The 20664-nt window shown below is 33.8% G+C and overlaps 1 protein-coding gene across 1 annotated transcript in view; it reads right to left on the minus strand.

The window, feature by feature from the left end:
- Positions 1 to 8701: 8701 nt before the first annotated feature.
- The window catches only part of LOC124355117 (prickle planar cell polarity protein 3-like), a 76219-nt gene continuing 64256 nt past the window's right edge, over positions 8702 to 20664 (minus strand). The window contains exons 3-8 of the mRNA XM_046806076.1: positions 16315 to 16557; positions 15936 to 16139; positions 14147 to 14345; positions 13454 to 14039; positions 11369 to 12484; positions 8702 to 8848 (exon numbers count right to left, since the gene is read on the minus strand). Of these exons, the coding sequence (XP_046662032.1) occupies positions 11425 to 12484; positions 13454 to 14039; positions 14147 to 14345; positions 15936 to 16139; positions 16315 to 16557 (2292 nt within the window). The 3' untranslated portion in view covers positions 8702 to 8848; positions 11369 to 11424. The remainder of the gene's footprint in view (positions 8849 to 11368; positions 12485 to 13453; positions 14040 to 14146; positions 14346 to 15935; positions 16140 to 16314; positions 16558 to 20664) is intronic.

The raw sequence follows: 20664 nt of genomic DNA on the forward strand, positions 1-20664 counted from the left end.
TCGATGTTTACAAAACTATTTTTATGCAGAAGAACCAAAATTATTTAGTAAATAATGAGTCTGGACCTCTCCAAAATTAACCGTTACTGCCTTTAATCTGATTAAATATTAATTTTTACATATACAGTAGACATACTTCCTGGCCTTTAAAATTCTATCTCTTTGTATTTTTAAAGACGTGTATTTTTATTTAAGTCTGAATTGTTTGTATTATTATTTTACTTTTATTTCAGTTATGTGGGTCTGACGATGTGTTCATTAAACACGAAAGACCTCACAAAAATAAAAATTTCTCATTTATTGGAGTGTTTGTTCAAAAATTAAGCATTTGGTTTCCAATAATGCTGGTAAAATGTATTAAACTCTTGTTACTATGCTAACTTTTTGGTGGCTGAAAACAATGAAAAATATTGAAATAACAAACTATAAGAGCTAAAGAAAACACTATTGTAATCATTTCATAATTCCAATAATCATGTAATTATCACATTTCTTGATAATTACACACTTTTAATTGCACACGCCAAAGTTTGTGTTCATTGTTAATCAATTTCGCATTTTATTCACTTGTATATGTTTTATTTTTTAAACTTAACATTAAATTGGAAGCTTTGGTTAATTAGTATACAAATTGCATTGAGTCAAGTCTAATCAAAGGATTACGCATTATCTTGAAGTTTTGTTTTCCAGTTGGAAAATATCTAAGATGATGTACTTTTTGACATTTTGAATGGCTGTCACCTTGAAGACTTATAAATAAACTGTAAAAAAGGCATTATTTTAAAATGGGGGTAGGTACATTTTGGAAGTACAAGGGCGTTCGAGGTGGCTTACTAGGGTCAAAGGTATAACTAAATTATAGACATAATCAACTGCAATATTCCAAACAATTACAATCCTTGCATGTGTGTGACACATCATTCCCAATAGCTTTGAATCAATTCCGGGCTTCCACTAAAACCATAAATAAAATAGAAATTCAAATTTTTACCTTTTTTACAGAGTATGCAAACAAGACTGACCATTGAAATTGATCAATTGAAAAATTCTTTACTTGACGTTAATACAACTGAACAACTATCTCATGCATGATACTCATCCGGCATTTCTTATTTTTATAATTCTTTCAAATTATTATTATTTTTATCAGTCATAGATTTTGAAAATATATACACATTATCTTTAAGGAACATTTGAGTAAAGTGTTTATGCTTATTAATATCATTATAACATAGCGAGAACAATTATTTTGATTCATCCTTCTTTTCAAACTAAACTAGCCGCATGAAACTTCCTGTTTCACATAATTCTGTTACTTTGGATGAATTTTTATTTTACACGTGTATTGTAAATAAATACATTTGCACTAAATTGTTATAACTTGAAATATTTCCTAGGTACTCTACACAAACCTCGTTACACTGTTGCATGGAAGAAGCATCTAGCAAATTGAAGGCGTTAAACTTGTACAGTGGATTGCTACACAATATCAATGGTTGCAAAGTCATTAGTATGATCGTCCACAAACAATTCAGTTAATCACAATCTTAGAAAATGATTTACTATAATATGAAGTGTTCATTCCACTTTTTTACAGCTCCAATTTTCGAAGAAAATATGTTTTAAAACTGAATAATGACAAACTATAATACTAGTTCGTAGGTTCCCTAATGGAAATTCATTTTTATCGACTTGAGAGGCGGCTTAGTGTAATTAAAAAGAACACGTTTCTCATTTTAATGAGTAATCAGCATCTAAACGCGTATTAATTTTTCTCATAAAGTGTACACTCTTTAAATATTAACCAATGAAGTACAAATACGTTAGAGATTGTTTTTCTGAATCAATTGCTATAAAGCGTTTGAATGGTTCTTGATAATATGTTTAAATTAAAATAAATTAGAAATCATCCATAAATATAAGCACAGATTAAAGATCATAAAAGACGTGTATTCAAGTTTAACAATGTTCTTATGGATTTAAAATTACGGTTTTTGAACTGAAGATAAAAGCTATCAACCATTATTACAATTAAACACCAATGACAAAGCCATATTCAAAACGAAGTAGTACGCCACAGAGTTCGCTGAGGCTGCACGTAAAATCCTGAGTCTATACCACATGTTAAAATTTCATTTTTTGTACTCATTAACAAATTTATTTATTCTACGATTTTATTTTTGCTGTCATGATTACCAATAAAACTAATTAAACATGTTCACTAACATTTACTGAAATCCTAAGGAACATGCACTATCATTGAAATCGCCGATGCGTATATTATCCTATAAATAAAAATCACCAAATGTGTGGCTAAGTGCTAACTTAAAGGTGGGCTATACAAATCGGCTATTTCTTTTTTTATATTCATTTGAACCCAAGGAATATAAAAAAATCTTTTTTTTTTCATTATATACATGCAGAGAAATATCTAAGAAGTTTACCTAAAAAGTGTTTAATTCGGAGAACAATTGTAATATTTAACTTTCATAACCCAAATTTAACGTCACAAAACAGCTGTTGACACTTTTAGTTGAAGTTCGTTCAGAGGCAGAAACATTGCTTAACAATTTAAATTTAAGAACAGTGATTAATCAGTAACAGGCAAAGTTAATATCTAACTTTTACTCAGATTACGTCAATAACCAATTTAATCCATTTTTACCGAGTTATGTGTCCGAAGTCTCTTATTATATGCATATATATATATATATATATATATATATATATATATATATATATATATATATATATATATATATTTCATCATCAACATCAAGGTAATAAGACAAACTCAATTATGGCAGCGTAAGTTAATTCGAACTCTCACCAATAGACACCTTTTCACCGAAAGTAGACTCCATAGTCTACTATATATTTTCTTTGTTGGGACTAGACCTTCCATATATGACAAGTATATGCCGTATATGCTAGAAATAAAAGTATTTGAGCGAAATAGATTTTTGATGCGTTTATATTTTTCTGATCAATCAGGCCAATAAGGAAAACTCAGCTGTGGCATCAGAAATATAATTAATTCGAACCAGAAATGCGTCTACATGTGTAAAAACATTGTATAAGATTCTGGTTAAACTCTGATCCTTTTAAACATGAACACTGCAATACTATGTATCTTAATTAGGCCTCCATATGTTATAGAAATTGCATATGACTCCATCGTATTACATACAGTGATTTTAAATACTATTAGGACTTCAATTTTTAAAACGGCGTGCAAAGACTCGGGTACTTTATAGAAGTCAAACTCTTTGTCTACAGGTCACTTCATTTCCGAGGCATCGCATGGGCAGACAGACAGAAATAAAACTTGTCCAACCCCTCGAGTGGTCGCTAACAGTCAGCCAATAATTGGTTATCTATTGTAATTTATATTAGTAAATTGTTTATTATCCTCTTTATACTATTTATACAATTCTTTTCTGAATGTAATTGTCTCAATTTCATTGCTCATCAAATAGTTCTGGAACAAACCATCATAAAACGATGGGGTATTTATTTATCCCTATAGTCTGCTACTTTTAAGATAGATAAGCATATTTTTAAATTAATTGTTTTAGATATTAAAATTATTATTTAATTGCGTATTATAACACTTAATAGTCCATACCTAAGGTTCTATTAGGCCTACTAAAAGAAAATGACTGATTAAACTTTGAAAAATTGCAGCAATATTTTGCATAATTTATTTCAGATGTACATGGGTGAAACTACCCTATTTAAATGCATTGAGGGTCAGACATTGTTAGGGTTCTTTCCCTCTTCGCAAATAACTCAAACTTGTTCGAAAATGTGGATACAAAAATGTCGATATATTGAAATAAATAATTTGTTTTACACTTTTATGATAAGCACAAAATACTTTATGATCAGTAATTTTATGCATATTAAAACTATTACTCCAGTCTATTTCTCCACATATCACAAAATTAAACTTCGTTTACTGGGTAACAATAGTATATTTCTACACACCTCAGAATAGTTAAGTAGAAGTAGGGATATAATGTAAGTTGTCTTGAATCATTTATTAATACTAATATTATTAAATATGATTATTAATGAATAGTTGAAATTACCAAGTCAGTATCATTGAGAAAATATATTAAAAAACCACACGATTAAAAATAAAAATGGAGAATAATTCTTGATTTTGTTAATTTTGGAAACGTGCTGCTACAAATATTCTAAGCTTTATGCATGGTTACAAGTCCTACTTATTGTTATACAATATATATTATATGATACAATAAAATTACGACACATCAATTGTAAGCTATTAAGGAGTTTTTATTAGTTATTAAATTGTCTTTTCTCATCGAAATAACAATTTTTTTTCTAACACATTTGATTGTATCTACATCAATTGTTTTATTTCATAAAAACTGTTTGTTTAAAAAGCAATTTAAAATACGCTGCCTAAATAAAGGCATTATACGTTTTTTTTTAATGCACAATCTGCCTGATGTATTGTCAAATGTGCTTAAAACATCCAGATGGAAAAATGTTTAATTTTAACGTTTACTAAATATGGAATACTAAAATCTGATCAACACACATTCTTACACGATTAAGGAATATTTCAAGTTAGATTTAAGCCGATAATATATGAAGTTTTTCAATAGTTGACGAGTAGTGTGAATTTATGATACAAATGTCATGTACAGTCCTTCTATATTTCAACATCTAGTATTTGAATCTTATAACTATAAGTCCTTAAAGAAGTGAAGCGGATCAAATTAATGTTATTAAAGTAGATCTGTAAGCAGTTTTGATAAATATATCGCTTTCGTGTTCCCCATGGGCGTGGTCACTCCCTGCTAACAATGTTGTTTTCCAAGCTCCAATCAATTCGTGATTACTAAACTAAACAGAAGCTGCAAGATTTATGGAGGTGTCAGTGGTTATAAACAAATTCATTCCGTCAGACAGTTTATAAAGTGTGCCTCATAATTAAATATTCTGATAGTTGCTCTCCTGACAGTGTTAATAACGACCGGAGAAATAATCTGTTAGGGGAAATAATAGTTAGTTATCAATTTTAATAAATTTCAGTTTTTCAACTATTACTTTTATTTTCAACCATCATCAGAGTATTCAATGTTAAAGAAATCACTTTTTGCTTCAACACCTATTGAATACATTATAATTGGAAAATAACGTAATTAATTAATACTCATACGTATTAAACTATACGTACATATTTCAATTTCTGAAGTTTTTAGAGATTATATTTTATGTTACCGAGGGTTTAACCGAAAGGTACCACAGTCACTACCACCTACATGCTTTCCGAGCGCTTTCAAAAAGATATAACTTACTTATGTTGACAATACAATCAGTTTTTAAATCTTTCTTACTAGAATAACTTGTATTAAAGTTTTTTTAAAGTGAGAGGATGTGTTAGGCTAAGTTAGGGTTAAGAAGTCCTCTCTAACAATAACCTGGAGACCAACGGCAGTGTTAATATTTGTTTTGGATTAATCATTGCGAGGGAGGTTACATGAAAAAGGGAAAAAGAGGTTTTTAGCACAAACAGTGGCGTATAAGACATTCTCTTAAATGAAATCATTATGGCTCATCTCGGAACGTTCCCCATAGCAAGCTATGAGGTTTTTCATATCAACATTACCATAAAGTGATATATTGTTACTGCTTGCTGATGATTGACTTTGTAATTTGACGAAGGTCAAGAGTCCAAATTCATTTGAAAACTTATGCTATGTTTGATGAATGGATGACATCAATTATCTGGCATGATTATCTGTAAAATAAATCAGAGGTCAATTGGATTTATCATTTTAAATCTTCAATTAAAATTATAAGCGAATTTAAGATATCTTGAATTGTATTCTATTATCCAAGACCTAAGTTCAATCATGACCAACATTTCTTCTTTTAGATGAGAAAGTTGTATATAGTATTTTAACTGAGGGTATAAAATAACAAATTAAGATCAAATTGCTGAGCTGGATGAGATAGTTTCCCAAACCGAATTCGTTGCGTTGAAGGTATTTACTAGAACCTTTTAATCTTAATACTTACAAGATCTTAAGTAATATTTATCGTATTCCTTTTACAATTTCTGGACAAGTCTATCAACATAATTGGATTATAAGAGTATGGCTAACCCGTTTCTTTTGATAAATGATGGAAATGTGTTTGTTAGACGAGTATCCTTGTTTATTTCTAGAGGAAGCGTTATTTGTTGTTTTGTTCAAATGTCCAAAATATTGTTTCTCTTTATAAATTATATTGATTTGAAAGGATATCCAAAGGATAAGGAAGGAATGTGAAGTTTCTTTTATTCTATAAAGTGTTATGCTTTATATATTTCGGTATCTCCCAGGTAATTCATTTGAATCCCAGTTTGGATACGGTATTTTATACGTTATACATTATATTTACGATTTGATTCGAGTTCTTTATTTAAAGTTTGTTATTGACAGTTGAAGGTTTAAAGGTCATTATTAATAAGAGACATAAATTAGGGGACATAGTTTTATAGTGTCACGTTACCTTATAGCTTTAGTCTACAAAAATTTTGTTAATACACTATCTGACTACCCTATTAAAAACTAATATCCTAAAATTAAGAGAAATCCATTCATATAAAAAAATTATTACTATTATTTTATGAACAATGCCAGAGTTAGTGATGGAAGAAACATTTTGAAGAAAACGACTTAACAGTTTTGCCAACTCAGGTAATTTTGTCATCACAGAACTTCTTCAGCAGGACTGGAGTAATAGTTTCGTGACAATCTCACGACCAGGTAAATGGGTAATATTTTTCGTGACTCAGATCACGAGCTGGCCCGGGGTGTGCTGTTAGTGGCTCAATGTCGAGTCTGATGGAAACGTCACGCCATGAAATTTAATCTCACCTTTCATTATGCCCTAAACAAACACCGGAATTCCACGGAAAATGTAAGGAAACGTAGTTGATGATTCGAAATGAAGGAGTGTTCATAATTTCGAAAAAAACTGCTGCTAAACTCTTCATTGAGGTGTGTTAAAATATAATATACGAAGGTAAACTCAACAAGATACTCGTTTTACCTTTGTTTAACATTTGCCCAAACACAGGGGAGGGACGTACTGGGAGGGGACTCATCCAGTGATATTTACATTCTAATAACTTTCTGTTTGAAGATCAAGAGGGATAAGGCAATTGGCACCTGGGGAGACAGTTAAACTGGAGGGTAAAACTGCGGCATTTGTTGATCTTTCCAAATTCCAACAGCCTGAGACCGTTGAAATATTTAAGGCACTGTTCAGAAGTACGACGAAGACAAACAATTCAAGAAAGTTATAAACTTCGACAGATTTCAACCTTTTATGGAAATGTAGACGTTCCTAAATGCATTTATTAGCATTATACTGTACTTGCCTTTATATCGGTTCAAAATTCAATGTCAGTTATAAAGCTTTATTAAACCCTACTGATATTTTCCGGTTAATTTCAACGATTACTCGAACGATTGTTGGCCAAACGACCCCAACATTACTTTGGTTTTAAATAAGAAAGTCGACAATCAGTGGTGCATTCGGACCGATTTATTTCATAAAGAAAAACTACCTACACAGGTCGTTGGCCCAACGCACCTCGTTTAAAATTCAAAAATTAAATGTATACTGAAGGTTCGTTGGTCCTAGACATACATGAATAATCCTAAATATCTATACTGGCCAAGAACGTCACATAAGATCGGCCTTCAGTAATTTTTAGTAACAACCATTACGTAAATGAATTAGAAAGAAGAATCATTTTTTAAATGATTAAGTGAAATGTTGTTAATAACGTGGATGGTCTCAAATGAACAATGGCTCATGAATAGTTAGTATTCGTTTTTCATTCAATCCAGAATCCTCTAAATAGGTAGATATCTGCTTCTCTAAACGGCCATTAGCAGTATTTTTAAATAATCTACATGATGATTAACAAGTTTTCTAAATGTCTCATTTCTACTTGGCAGTTTCAGCATTCTATAAATGGCCGCTACCAGCACACTCATGGTGCATGCCCTACAAATATCGCTGCGTTTCTGTTGATTTCTGTGTGCCTAAGTAAGACTAAGTTTCAGTGAATGTGAATGTGATTGAGATGGAGAATATCTTAATTACCTGATTATGTAAGTAATAAAAATACAGTTTCCCAAGTCACCTTTTAACATGGTTTCTTATGTAGAGGCTTCGATGGGCTGCAACCCCAGGAGGGTTCACTTCCGAGTGGTTTATTTGTACCTTCCGGTTGAACTCACACTGGGCACAATTTTTTGGTGCAGGGGCAAGAGTAGTTAGATTGGTCTAATCTTCTGCAGGAGATGACTATTAGAAATTGTGGGGTTACCTGAGAGTGAAAGGTTCTTGCTAGCCTAGACATAAGGACGTGCCAAACCCTACCTGCTTTGACTGGAGAGGCTGGTTCAGAGGTTTTTTCCAAAGGGGACATGACTAATTTTTCCTTATTGATCTCGACAGAAGGCGGCTCCTACCCGTAACCTTACCCATTCAGAATATCCTGTCACTCTCCGGAAGCAGCGCAAAGGTCCTTTTAGGACCAGGTGCAATTTCTAAGCTTGTTGTCCTAAGAGAACTAAAATATGTACTAAAATATCTACATACAATAATATTATAAAATAACAAATTCGGGTTATGAGGGATAGTAAATCAAACTCAAAAATGTTACTAAAATATTAAATTTATTAGGATATTTGGTTGAAAATCAGGTACCATTTTATAAACTAACTGTTACTCTAAGGCTGAGGATGTGAGTGTTGAACAGGTACTGAGCTGGTGGTAGGCTGCTCCATGAGGTTGTTAGTTATACCTGGAAACATAACGATAAAATGGTTTAAACCACAGTAGTTCGTAAACAATCGTTTTATGGTAGCAGTAATATGCAGAAGGTTTAAGTAAATAATGACGAGCTTTGGCTAGTGCCGTTGTGTTGATCCAGTACATTATGACGTAATGAGTACTATGGTGGCCTATTTTATCCTTGGCTTTATTTTACATTGTTAGCAGTTAACAGTTGACGTCGAAACTACAAGAGTGAGCGTTTTAATTTTGTTGGTGTAGGTAAATACGAGTATACTGTATAGTATAACAAATAAGGGTGACACATTATTATGTTGAGCCAAAAGCAAATATGTTACGTAATAAGTCAAAAATATGAAAACATTAAATCTTTTTTTGTAAATTTTAATCTATTATTTTTTATAGTCCAATCAAAGATTTTACAGGTGCTACAAAACTAGTTTTATTTCGACTTTAATGTTTTAACCACTTGATCTGATACATAGTTTTCATGTTTTCACTTTTCATTAGTCCATACGATTATTTTACCAAGAATAGAACTATAAAATAAATGTACTCGTAATTGTTAGAACACAGTTTTACTTGTTTTTTTAGAGAAACATTTGTTTAGCTGGTATGTCTTCTTGAACTTAGTTTTTAATGAATTTAACTAACCATCGAAATTGGCTCCAAAAATGCGTTGGAACTATTAACATAATAACATCGATGAGTTTAAAATATAACATTCCTGTGTTGAATACAAATATTTTAAACTGCTTTTTGACTACAGTTTTGTTCAGTTCAATCAATTTATCCCAATATTACCGCAATTGCACTTCCTTAAAGCTCCGACAGTCCTAGCGGCCATCTATTACTACACTATCTCGAAAAACTCAAATGATTAATTCTCCTATAGACGGCTGTAATTGAGGCCACCTTTATTTTAACTCCGTAAAAACAATATTAAATCTCAAATACTATTACAACCTTATCTTTATTCGTAGAATTATGGGGGATGTCTCATTTTTAAAGGTAATATTAATACGCATTCACACTCTGTTTGATTTTGTTATATTTATATTGGTTGTTGAGAAAAAATATTAAACAATTTCATAATTTATTATTTGTTGTAAATGTGCACTCTTTTCAAGTAAAACTAAAAAGCATTTGAATACGTATATAACATATATTTCAAAACCTACTATAAATCCGCGACAAAAACTAATGGGGTACATTGTTGAAGTTTAACGTTTTATTACGAGAGAAAATCTATTCACTACAGCTGGTTCTTACGAAAGTTTGTTAATTTATTAAATTTATTGTATTGTAAAAAACTCTTTATTTTACCCTCCTATCAGCTGGTCAGCACCTGTATCAGCTGGTCAGCATTGTCTTTCGTTAGGTGCCCGTGTACCGCCGGCATAAATGCATCCGATCTCGGTTCATATCGTGGGCTACTAATGACTTACGTCTCTCGGTAGGCTGCCCGTGTACCGCCGGCATAAATGCATCCGATCTCGGTACATATCGTGGGCTACTAATGACTTACGTCTCTCGGTAGGCTGCCCGTGTACCGCCGGCATAAATGCATCCGATCTCGGTACATATCGTGGGCTACTAATGACTTACGTCTCTCGGTAGGCTGCTCGTGTACCGCCAGCATAAATGCATCCGATCTCGGTACATATCGTGGGCTACTAATGACTTACGTCTCTCGGTAGGCTGCCCGTGTACCGACGGCATAAATGTGGGTACTTCACATTGCATAGATCAAACACTCCTAAACTTTGAATGGAAGCCATCTTAAAATTGTATTCCTATTAGAACAATGTTAATCTTTAAACACTTTCACACCTTTTCCGATTGTAGAAACACAAATAATATATATTTTTAAATATATAATTAAAAGCATCCAAACGCTATTTATTTGTTGTTTTAAAAATACAAATAAGTAACTTAGAATTTTGTCGTCTAAATTTCACTCTACAAGGATTAAAATGCGTTGGAATGTGTTTTTGGTCATATTAGTAAAACGAGACTCTCCTACATTCCTTCGATAAAATTAAAAACAGTGCTTGAGGCATTGTTCCTAAGGGGTAAAACTCATGGTAGTTTCATTAAACCTTCGTAAGTACTCAAAGCGGAGAAATTTACTTAAAATATTGTGTTTCACTCCAATTTCAACTCCAATAAAACAACTAAACTGCACGCTAAGTGTGCCTTCACGATTAGTATGTACTATTAAATAATGTTGCATTTTCATAATAGAGCAGCCCTTAATAATGGGATAGATATGTCTCCTTTGAATGAAAATCACTTGAATAGTTTATTTAGAGTGGTCAACGGTAACGTAAACTTTATTTTTATAGTCCATTTTGGCAGAGAAAGGAATATAAATATGAATGCACTAATCTGTTATTCTATACTGTATAAGTAAACATCTTACCGTGATATCCAATTAAAACATACACAAATATCTAAAACTCAATTTTTTCAAATCATGTGAAGGTAAATTACAAATAATATTTGTGAAAAGGATACTTATTATTACCTGTTTTTAAATTTCTTCACTAAACCAGTTAGATATGCTAGGCCTCAAATAGCCCATCATGATATTGTACAGTTCTTGTCAGCTACTATCTTCTTAGATGGGGAGATTTGTTGGCTGTTGGCTTGTTTCCTCTGCCTGGCCACTGCCAACGCGTCGTTAGGAACATAACTTATTCTGACTCCTCCATAGGCACGTCTTCTGGGAAGACGGTATGCTGATTCATCATCGCTGCTTGAGCTTGAAGAGCAAGTCGAACAAGTACTACTGGACTCTTCTTGGTACCTGTGTTTGTCTAAGTAATCCCTGTGACTTCTACGACTCTTTTTTCTTCTTCTCCTTTCAACGAACTTCCGGTCTTCTGTGGAAGGTTGAGGGGAAGGTCCTTCAAATCTGACACTGAGATTTTTTTTCGAAGGAGAATTAGGACCGGAAGTCTGTTCTGTGATTTCTGGACGAGGTGATCCTCGACAACTGTCATCACTTGAGTCAGAAACATCGTATCTAGAATCCACAATCACTTTAGTCTCGATTTCTCGAACTTCACAAATGTCTTTTAAGCAAATCTCTTCCTTTTCACAAACCTCTTGCTTGTCATCTATACTTGACATCATCTCTTGAAATTCAGTCCGCACCTGATCGCGACTTACATTAGTAACACCTGTCATTTTTTCTGGTTTTAATCCTAACATATTATCCTCCAACGCTACATTCGTATGGCAAGTTTCAGTAACTTCTTCTATGACTAGATTTTCAATGCAAGCTTCTAGCGTAATGCAGGATGGACTAATCTCTGGATGAGGCTCTTTACTGATATCCTCTCCTGCATGTTCCAGGGTCGAGTAGTGATCAACATGATCTGTACTATTTAATAAACTGTCAGTATTGTTTGGCGATTTGTAAATCTCTTCATCCACATCTTTTGATAAAGTTGTGACATGAGAGATTGGCTCGCTTGAAGGAAGAAGTGGAGGTAATCCCCTAACCAAACCGTAGTCTGGAGGTTTTGTCCAAGTCCTGGGATTTCTCTGATGGCATTTCCTTTCTCTTGAGGACGACGTTGATGGAGAAGGAAATCTTAGAGCTTGGTATTGGCTTTCAGGAGAAATCTGATCTCCACTGAAACAATACAGGTGAATTAACTTTCTAATAGTTTGATGTCATATACCAAATTATGAAAGTTGAAAAGTACAATTTCAAATTACATTATTTATAACAATATTTTTACAATAAGAAGGGTGTTATCTATGTGTTTTTTATGGTAAAACACACACACACACACACATGTATATAGTTTGATTATATATAGTTGACCATTCATAGTGGTAAATAGTATTACTTAATAATTATAGTTAGTCCAGAAATATGTGTAATTTGAACAAAATACAATATTAACCCCTTAAAGGCCAGACCATAAATTCAGTTTTACCTATAAACACCACAACCAGTTTAAATCCAACCTCAAATTGGCAATTTTTACACACTTCACAAAAACTGGTGTAACTCATCTGAGATTTATTTTCTTACTTAAAGGCATAAAAATATTGAAAAGAATAATTCAACTTATTTTTTATTTTTAACTTCAATGTATTTTGATTCTAAAAACTAGGGTAAAACCCATATTTCAAGGAAACCATTACTATTGGAAGGAAGTATACAAATTTTCACACCAATACAGAAAAAAACACGTGAATAGCTTCAGAAATAATTCTTTTGGAAATATTTGTTCGATACTTCACTGGTTTCCAAATTGCATCTTTCTAGTGAACCAAATAAGTGAATAACTTTTCAAATAGTTATAATAATCTGGAAGGATATCTACTTATGTATTATTTGATATTATATTACAAACTAAAATTAAATAAATAAGAGAACCATGTAATAAAACTAAAGGTGCCTATATATAGGCGCGATGCTGTTTTGGAACTGATTTTGCAGTGCCGAGATTTCGGCTCACGGCTGTTTCGGAAGTATAATGGCACAGGCAGTCAGTATATCCAAGGATGAAAGAATACAATTTTATTCTTTCCTCCCAGAGTATATTTCTCTGTGGCCGTTAAAGTACGAGTAGATTTAGCTGCATCTTACTTTTGAATTACTGTAGATTTGTTGACCACTGGTCGACAATGATTTGAGGATGATAACGAAGATGTCGGTGATAGCGATGGCTTCTCATCCGGAATTGGAGGCAGGGCTCGCATCTGGCTCGGTGGCTTCTTACATTCTACTCGCAAAGGAAACGTTCGAACCCCAATCCTCCTCTGGAACTCCTTATCGCATGGTGGTCGGTCAACAGACGATGGCTTGTAATGCATTTTAGTGGACTCATGGATGGGTGAGAACCCCATCACTTCTTCTGGTAAAGGCAAGATGCTCTTCCTCAACTCAATGACGTTGTCTGACATTGTTAAGGGAAGTGGGGTGTCCGAAGGTGATGGCGGGGGGCTTGAGACGGCCCCAGAAGACGATCTATGTCGCGGCCTGAGTGCTAAGCGCGTAGCAGAACTCGAGCAATCAGAAGGCGTAGGCGGTTCTCCCTTGCTGCAGGCGATACTGCAGTAGATGGCTCCTCGCCGTGGTAAGAACGGCCGACCCAGCAGAGAGGCGCGGCAGTTGTGGCAACAGAAACACTTCTCCGTGGCGTGCCAGTGCTGACCCTCGTGGCTCATCTGGCCTGTGCAAAAAGTGTTAACTTCTATAATAAATCTCAATACTAGTATGTGCCCAAGACTAATCAAGAATTTGAAATTTATAAAGATAACTCGATTGTCATTATCTTACCATGGTCCACTTTAATGGGTTCTCCACAGGAGTCACAGTACTCGGCGAACATGGCGTCGAAGCAGGTGAGGCAGTAGGGACGACCATCCCTCATGATGTACCTCTGACCTCCCAGTTGTTGGTCGCACTCAAGACACGCAAAGTGTTTCATGTGCCACGCGCGACCCTCCGCCTCCGTGCACTCGTCCGCTAGGATTATCTGGCAAAATTAATATTAACTTTATAATTGCTCAAATAAACACATACTTCATTTATATTTTTCAATTGTAATTATTTATAACCCGATAGATCCTTCTAAAAATCATGTCGATGTTTTACTGTCTTTGTGACTCCTGAAAGATCCTACAGATTTGAAAATTGGTAGGTTCTCCCGGAAAAAAATTATATTTGTTTTGAGGTCAAAAGGTCAAAGGATAGCAAATTTGGCATTCTACTTTCGCTATGTTCCAGTTGGATTCTTTGATACTCTTTTGCACTGGTTTATTTCGTATAGCATTAATCGACAAATTTTAGGAAATATAACATCAAATACTCTATAAAGACAAATAGAGTAGAGTGGATTGCTGATGACCGATCGGTCTAAGATGTCGGACTTTTCATCTCTGCAAGAACAGTGCAGGTTCAAATCCTGTCTGTAACCGTAGCACTTTTTATCAGTACCACCGAACTCTCCCCCTTATTCTTTTTGATAAGGTCCTTGCACAGCCCAGCGTCCCATGAATACGGACAGAATAAGGGGGAACAGCCGCTTCTTTCCCTTAAAAACATATATATGTAATATAGAGTTATGCTGATTTTGCTAAGAAAAGTGGAATTTAAAGTTTAAATCCAACTCACGTTGTGAAGTATTTAATTACTTGCATGCAATTTAAGATTTAAATGAGTAATTGTCAAGTAAAGATGCCCAAAGGTTATTTTAAGGTTAATAGATCCTTTACCTTATCAGAGCAACTAAAAAGAATCTTATTATTTTCATGCAATTCAGGAACTTTAGTCATGATCAGCCAGATAGATCACCCATGTTATTTAACAAATAACCCATAATAGTCAGATAAATAACCCATGACGTTTGTAAATCTGTACATTGTGCAGGCCTTTCATGCATTTGGATATAGTATCATATTAAGCTATTGAAAATTGGTTGGTTTACTGACAGCTTTGTATTGCACTAACCTTAACGAAATGCTACATTATAAACACAAAACTTTTTTGCGATGCAATATCCATAGGAATGAATACTAAAAGAGCGATCACTCGCTGTTGGAAGATCTTCGTAATTTATTTAAAAAAAGGTTGTTATCATTGTATTACTAGTAATTAAAGAAATGATTTCCTACTATTTCTTCCAATATCTATTTGATACGTTTGATTTGCACACACCAAGCAAAAGTAAATTAGATGTGAGTAATAATCGAATATAGGGAAATTAAATTTAGATAAATTCCATCCACACCGCTGATTTAAACCTGTTTTCAAATGGAGCGCCTCATGAAGTGACAGAATAACTGGCATAATTGGAAGCTAAGTTAAAAGGCTAACAATTATTTTTAAATGTATTCAAATTCTTATTATCCAGTAATTGAATGTAATCAAAATGTCTTGCGTGTGCTATCAGACTAAGTTATATATGAATTCGAATTAATAAACACTATAGCCAACCATCTTATAACATTTTATTGAATTAAGGGTCTTAATTATTCTTAAAACTGTTAGATACGTAAAGTAATTTAAATAACAATGTTTTCTTACACTTTAATCTTTTCTTCCATTTATACTCGTAGTATCTTACCTCGTCGCAGGCGGAACACCTAGGCTTGAGAGTCTCGGCGTGGTGGCGGCCGCAGTAGAGTTTGCCTTCCCTGTAGAAGTAGATGAGATCTACCAGCAGCTCCTGACAGACTGAGCAGACAAAACACGCAGGATGCCAGCAGCTGTTGGGGCCGGCTCTGGAGGCGAACACGCTCATGTCTCCCGTCGATAGCCTCTCGTCACACTACAATCATGAAATCGACCACTGAACGTTTTTATTTTATACGAAGGTTTCAAGAGTGCGTAATGAATAAAAATCTATTAAACTTCCTCTATGTTACGTTTACGAAGAACTCTTGAATATATAAACATGTGTAGAAGACTGGAATCTCAAAGTTCCTCAACGACAACCGACTTACCCCTTCACACGGCATGGGAGCCAAGAGTTGTCGTACTGTGCCCCTTCCTAGAGCCTCTCTTTTCCTTTGGGAGGAAAATATCTTTAGTTCCTTCCGCTCTTCATCCGAGAGGCTGTGGCAGTAGCGAACCTCATTGTCGTGAGGCGGCAACTGGTGCAGCAACTGCCGGACTCGGTACCTCTCACCTGCGGAGTTCACGTAGGGCACCTTGTCCTCGGGCAGAACTGAGAAGTACAGATGTACCTAGAAATGCAACCGTAATGTTAGAACAGATATATTCTATTGTGCATGACAGAAAATATTCTGGTGATAAACATTTGTTTTGTGACAAGAAAGCTGGAATTATGCTGGAGAGACTGTCATTCATTATCAATACTTCGTTCGTTATCCGTAGCGTGGAAGACGGTATTCATATCATTATTTGAAAATGGAAACTTTCATAAACTTGATAGCTGCAATATGACCCTATTTAAAGTACGTGGTATGATAAATAAGATATTTCTCCCAAAATGTTGCTTGTTTCTTTTTTCGGAAGCATGCCCTAGAAGCTAATAAACCTGTTTAATATTTATAGTGTAGAGCCCTATAATATTATATGACGGCAATCTATGTAAAAATCTATTACAGTTGTATCTATAAACAACTTATCTTTCTAGGTTTATGTAAGGTAAAAATTTCAGCTTAGTCTGTCTACATTATGCAAAAGAATGATGTGGTATCAATTTCCTGTAATATTTGAAATTTACGAGTAATTCACGTTTTAAACACTCGTAATGTACACAAAATAGAAATGCATGTTTTCAGTTTCCATGTTTCCAAAGGAATGACAACGTTTTATAAATCCAATTCTAAAAACTAGAAATAAGTGAACAGAGTAAACTTTAGGTATGAAAATTGAAATATAGTTCTAAGTTTTCTAAATATTACATGTGAGTTTCTTTTAAAAAGTAATTTAATTTGTGCATATAAAATCATATGTGCAGAGCAAATAAAGTGTTCTTTAAAATGTTACATTCTATTCTTTACGCATTCCTCTGTATCAGGTAACTTTTCTACGGTTGGATCTCCTGTCTGTAGACTTGATATTTTGCATTAAACTTAATTTCTTCGTAGACAAGAATGAATTCTACTTTGATGCATTTCCAGCAATGGAATTTGGCTGAGCGTCATTGAACTTAGGTGCCTGACACAACTTTTTGTGTGTTGGGTGATGTAAATATTTTTGTTCTGTATGGTTTTTCGTCTATTTGCTATGTCCACAGGGTGGAGAATGAAATGAGCTACAAACTTTTGAACCTTGTTATGCGACACGTGTTGTTGTGTACCCCTACCATGTATGGTTAGGATGAAAATTATTAATAATTAAATCCAATTTTGGCACCACATTTCACTCTGTATCTCAAAATTATTTATTATTTTTTCATAAACTGAACAAATCTTATATACCAAATAATATGTAACGGTTAAACAAATCAATATTTTTACATATTTTTATATGCCATTCAATTATGATAGAACAATGTATTCAAGCTTATTAAAGTAATAGTTCTATATTTACTGGTATGCCATAAATGGGTTTAAAATTATTCATGCAATAAAAGGTTAAATAACCCTTAAACCTTTTAACTTTCATTTACGATTGGATTTAATTTCATAAATGGATAATGGCTTCTTAGGTTCAAAGTTGTATTACCTTAACTATTGTCTTATCATTGGCGTTAGTGCTGTTTAAACAAATCTTAAAAAGGAATAGCGTCATCATCAATAAAACTAACTTATCCTTTTCTTCAAATTGCTCATCAAAGAGGTTCGAGAAAATCCCCTAAACAAGTTGATAAATTAGGTATCATCACTTTATGCGGGACTACACGATCTAAATTGCTTCAATATTTGCTAGCTGTGGAATCCCGAGTCCATAACAAGAGAGGATAACGGCCGGAAGACCGTTGTTGCCGCGGAGAGACCACAATCTGATGAGGTCTGAATACTTAATACTAACCTGACTCCTCAACGTACAAAGAGGAAATATGCATACATTATCTTACATAATTAGCCGAGACTTGTCGTCTAGAACCCTGTCTGGGAAACCGGCTTATCTTGAACCATCGGACTGTTATTTGTATATAAGATTGTGTAAGTTGCCAAAGCAATGTCAGTATTAAGTTGACACATCATAGTATAGTATTTGGGAACTAATATATATTGTGTATACATATACATACACAAGCTTAAAGTTTCTATAACGGTTAAGCTAAAAGAAATTGCTTAATATGATTCTTCAGAATTATCTATCCCGCAAAATAAAAACGCATATTTTAAACAAAGTTTGGCTACAGGGAAAAGAAGCAAACAAGTTATAAAAAAACTAAACTGAATATTTGTTGCGAGTTTTTTTACAGCCTTGGCAGTTTCTTCTTTCCTTATCACCGTTTGTTTTTATGAATTTAACATCATATAATCGTCAATTATTTAGCTCTAGGTTTTTCTGCTATAACATTTTTATAATATAACATAACTTCTGCTATTACATTTTTTTAATAGAACACAAGTATTTATACACAGTACTTGGCAATCCTTATAACGTAAAGCTGAAGTATGTGTGTGTGTGCGTGTAACCGACCACAGCAGAAGCGATCTCGGTTAACTGCGGTTTTCACACATGCAAACCTAGTCGTTACTTCTGACTTCTTTAGTTAGGCTAATTATTATCATCCTTGTTTATATAGGATACAAAGCGTAGTTGCTTGTATCCACATTAGAAAATGTCTTACTATTTCCTACTAAATTTGAATATGAATAAATATGAATCGTATAGTTTGATTATTAACCTTTATTTTATTTCGTTTCTGAACTTATATAATTCTTATAACAAAATTTAATAAACTGTCGAGTCTATTTTCTCGAGTAACATATTGTTTCTTTCGTTGCTTGCCTCATGCATTCTTGCGTATAAAACTCTATTGCATTGCAGTACTTGACCATTGTGATCAAATATATTGTCATGTGAAATTGTAACTAAATCCAAATTCAAATCTTCGTTTGGATAAAACTATGGCTGAATTAGTTACATTTACCTATTAAATCTTATATTAGTTTAGTTTTTAATTTTTAAATTATTTAATTTGTTTACTTAAAACTATATTTCAGGTTTCAATCGTCTCCTTATCTTAAAGCTATGAATAATTTATCGGCCCATGCTCCTCAATTTGGAGGGTGTGTTTTTCGAACAATTTGCGTCCTAACAAACGTGTTGGGTCCAGAGAGCACACCACAAAACCAGTTTATCTTAATTTATAATTGAAATAGATTATCTTCTAGCTGAGTGGTCGGGCATCAGAACTTCCACTGGTCATCTAACGAGACATCTAATGGCTAAATGACAGACATTAGGGGTCGGGACAAGAGCAAGTCATGTTTCTCAAGGTGACGAGACCTCGTGAAAGGTGGTAGTTTATCAGTGGTTCTCATCTTTGTGTTTAGAAATACACAGTCTCATGAAGTGCTGACTCTCACAGTGTAGTTTTAATAGAATAACTTTTGAAAACAAAATGTTTCTTCGACAAAAGTTTTATTTGGGTTCTCAAATGGTTTTAACTAGTTTCAGTACACTAAATACTATTTAATTCCTAAAGTAGAATTTACTGTAGTTATTTCAAATATTCAATTCAGTTCGTTATTTCGGTATCAGTAGTGACGCACTAACGTAGACAAATGTGTTGCTAAATCTAATTTCCGAGGTGTCGTTTGATAATGAAATATGTGTCATATATTATAGATAGATATTAATATAAATAAGTTATTCTGCACGTTGATAAAATCAAGCAAGGAGCTACACTACGAAATTTCATAGCTGTGTAAGTATTTATGGCCATTTAAAATTGCATAATGACGCTTTTTCCTCTGCAGCGTCCGAATCACCCCTGGGCTCCCTACGTGGTTTTGATGGAATCTCATTAATATGCCACTATTAGGCGATTACATTGTCGGTGTTTACCGTGGAATCCGGCGGCAAAAACAAAAATCGAACAAATCTGACAGGTAAAATAATGAGAAGCCATAAATTAACGCCCAGATGATCATAATAGCGGCACAATTACCCGCTAGGAGCGCCGCGGTCGATACGGCCCTAGACTTGTCTGTTCAGATTAAGCTATAATTCACCCGACTACTCCATCTTTGCTCCCAATCAATTTTACCTCGGCGGACATTTTTTATTTTATACCAAACACAACGATCTGTGTGTAATCAGAAATGTTCGGCCGTTACGATTATAAGATTAGCCGAATCTGGTCCGCTGCTCTCGAGGCAGGACCGTGCGATTATCGGGTATTACATTATGCAAAGTACGTG

This window comes from Homalodisca vitripennis, chromosome 2 (genome assembly GCF_021130785.1).
Source record: "Homalodisca vitripennis isolate AUS2020 chromosome 2, UT_GWSS_2.1, whole genome shotgun sequence".
NCBI lineage: Eukaryota > Metazoa > Arthropoda > Insecta > Hemiptera > Cicadellidae > Homalodisca > Homalodisca vitripennis.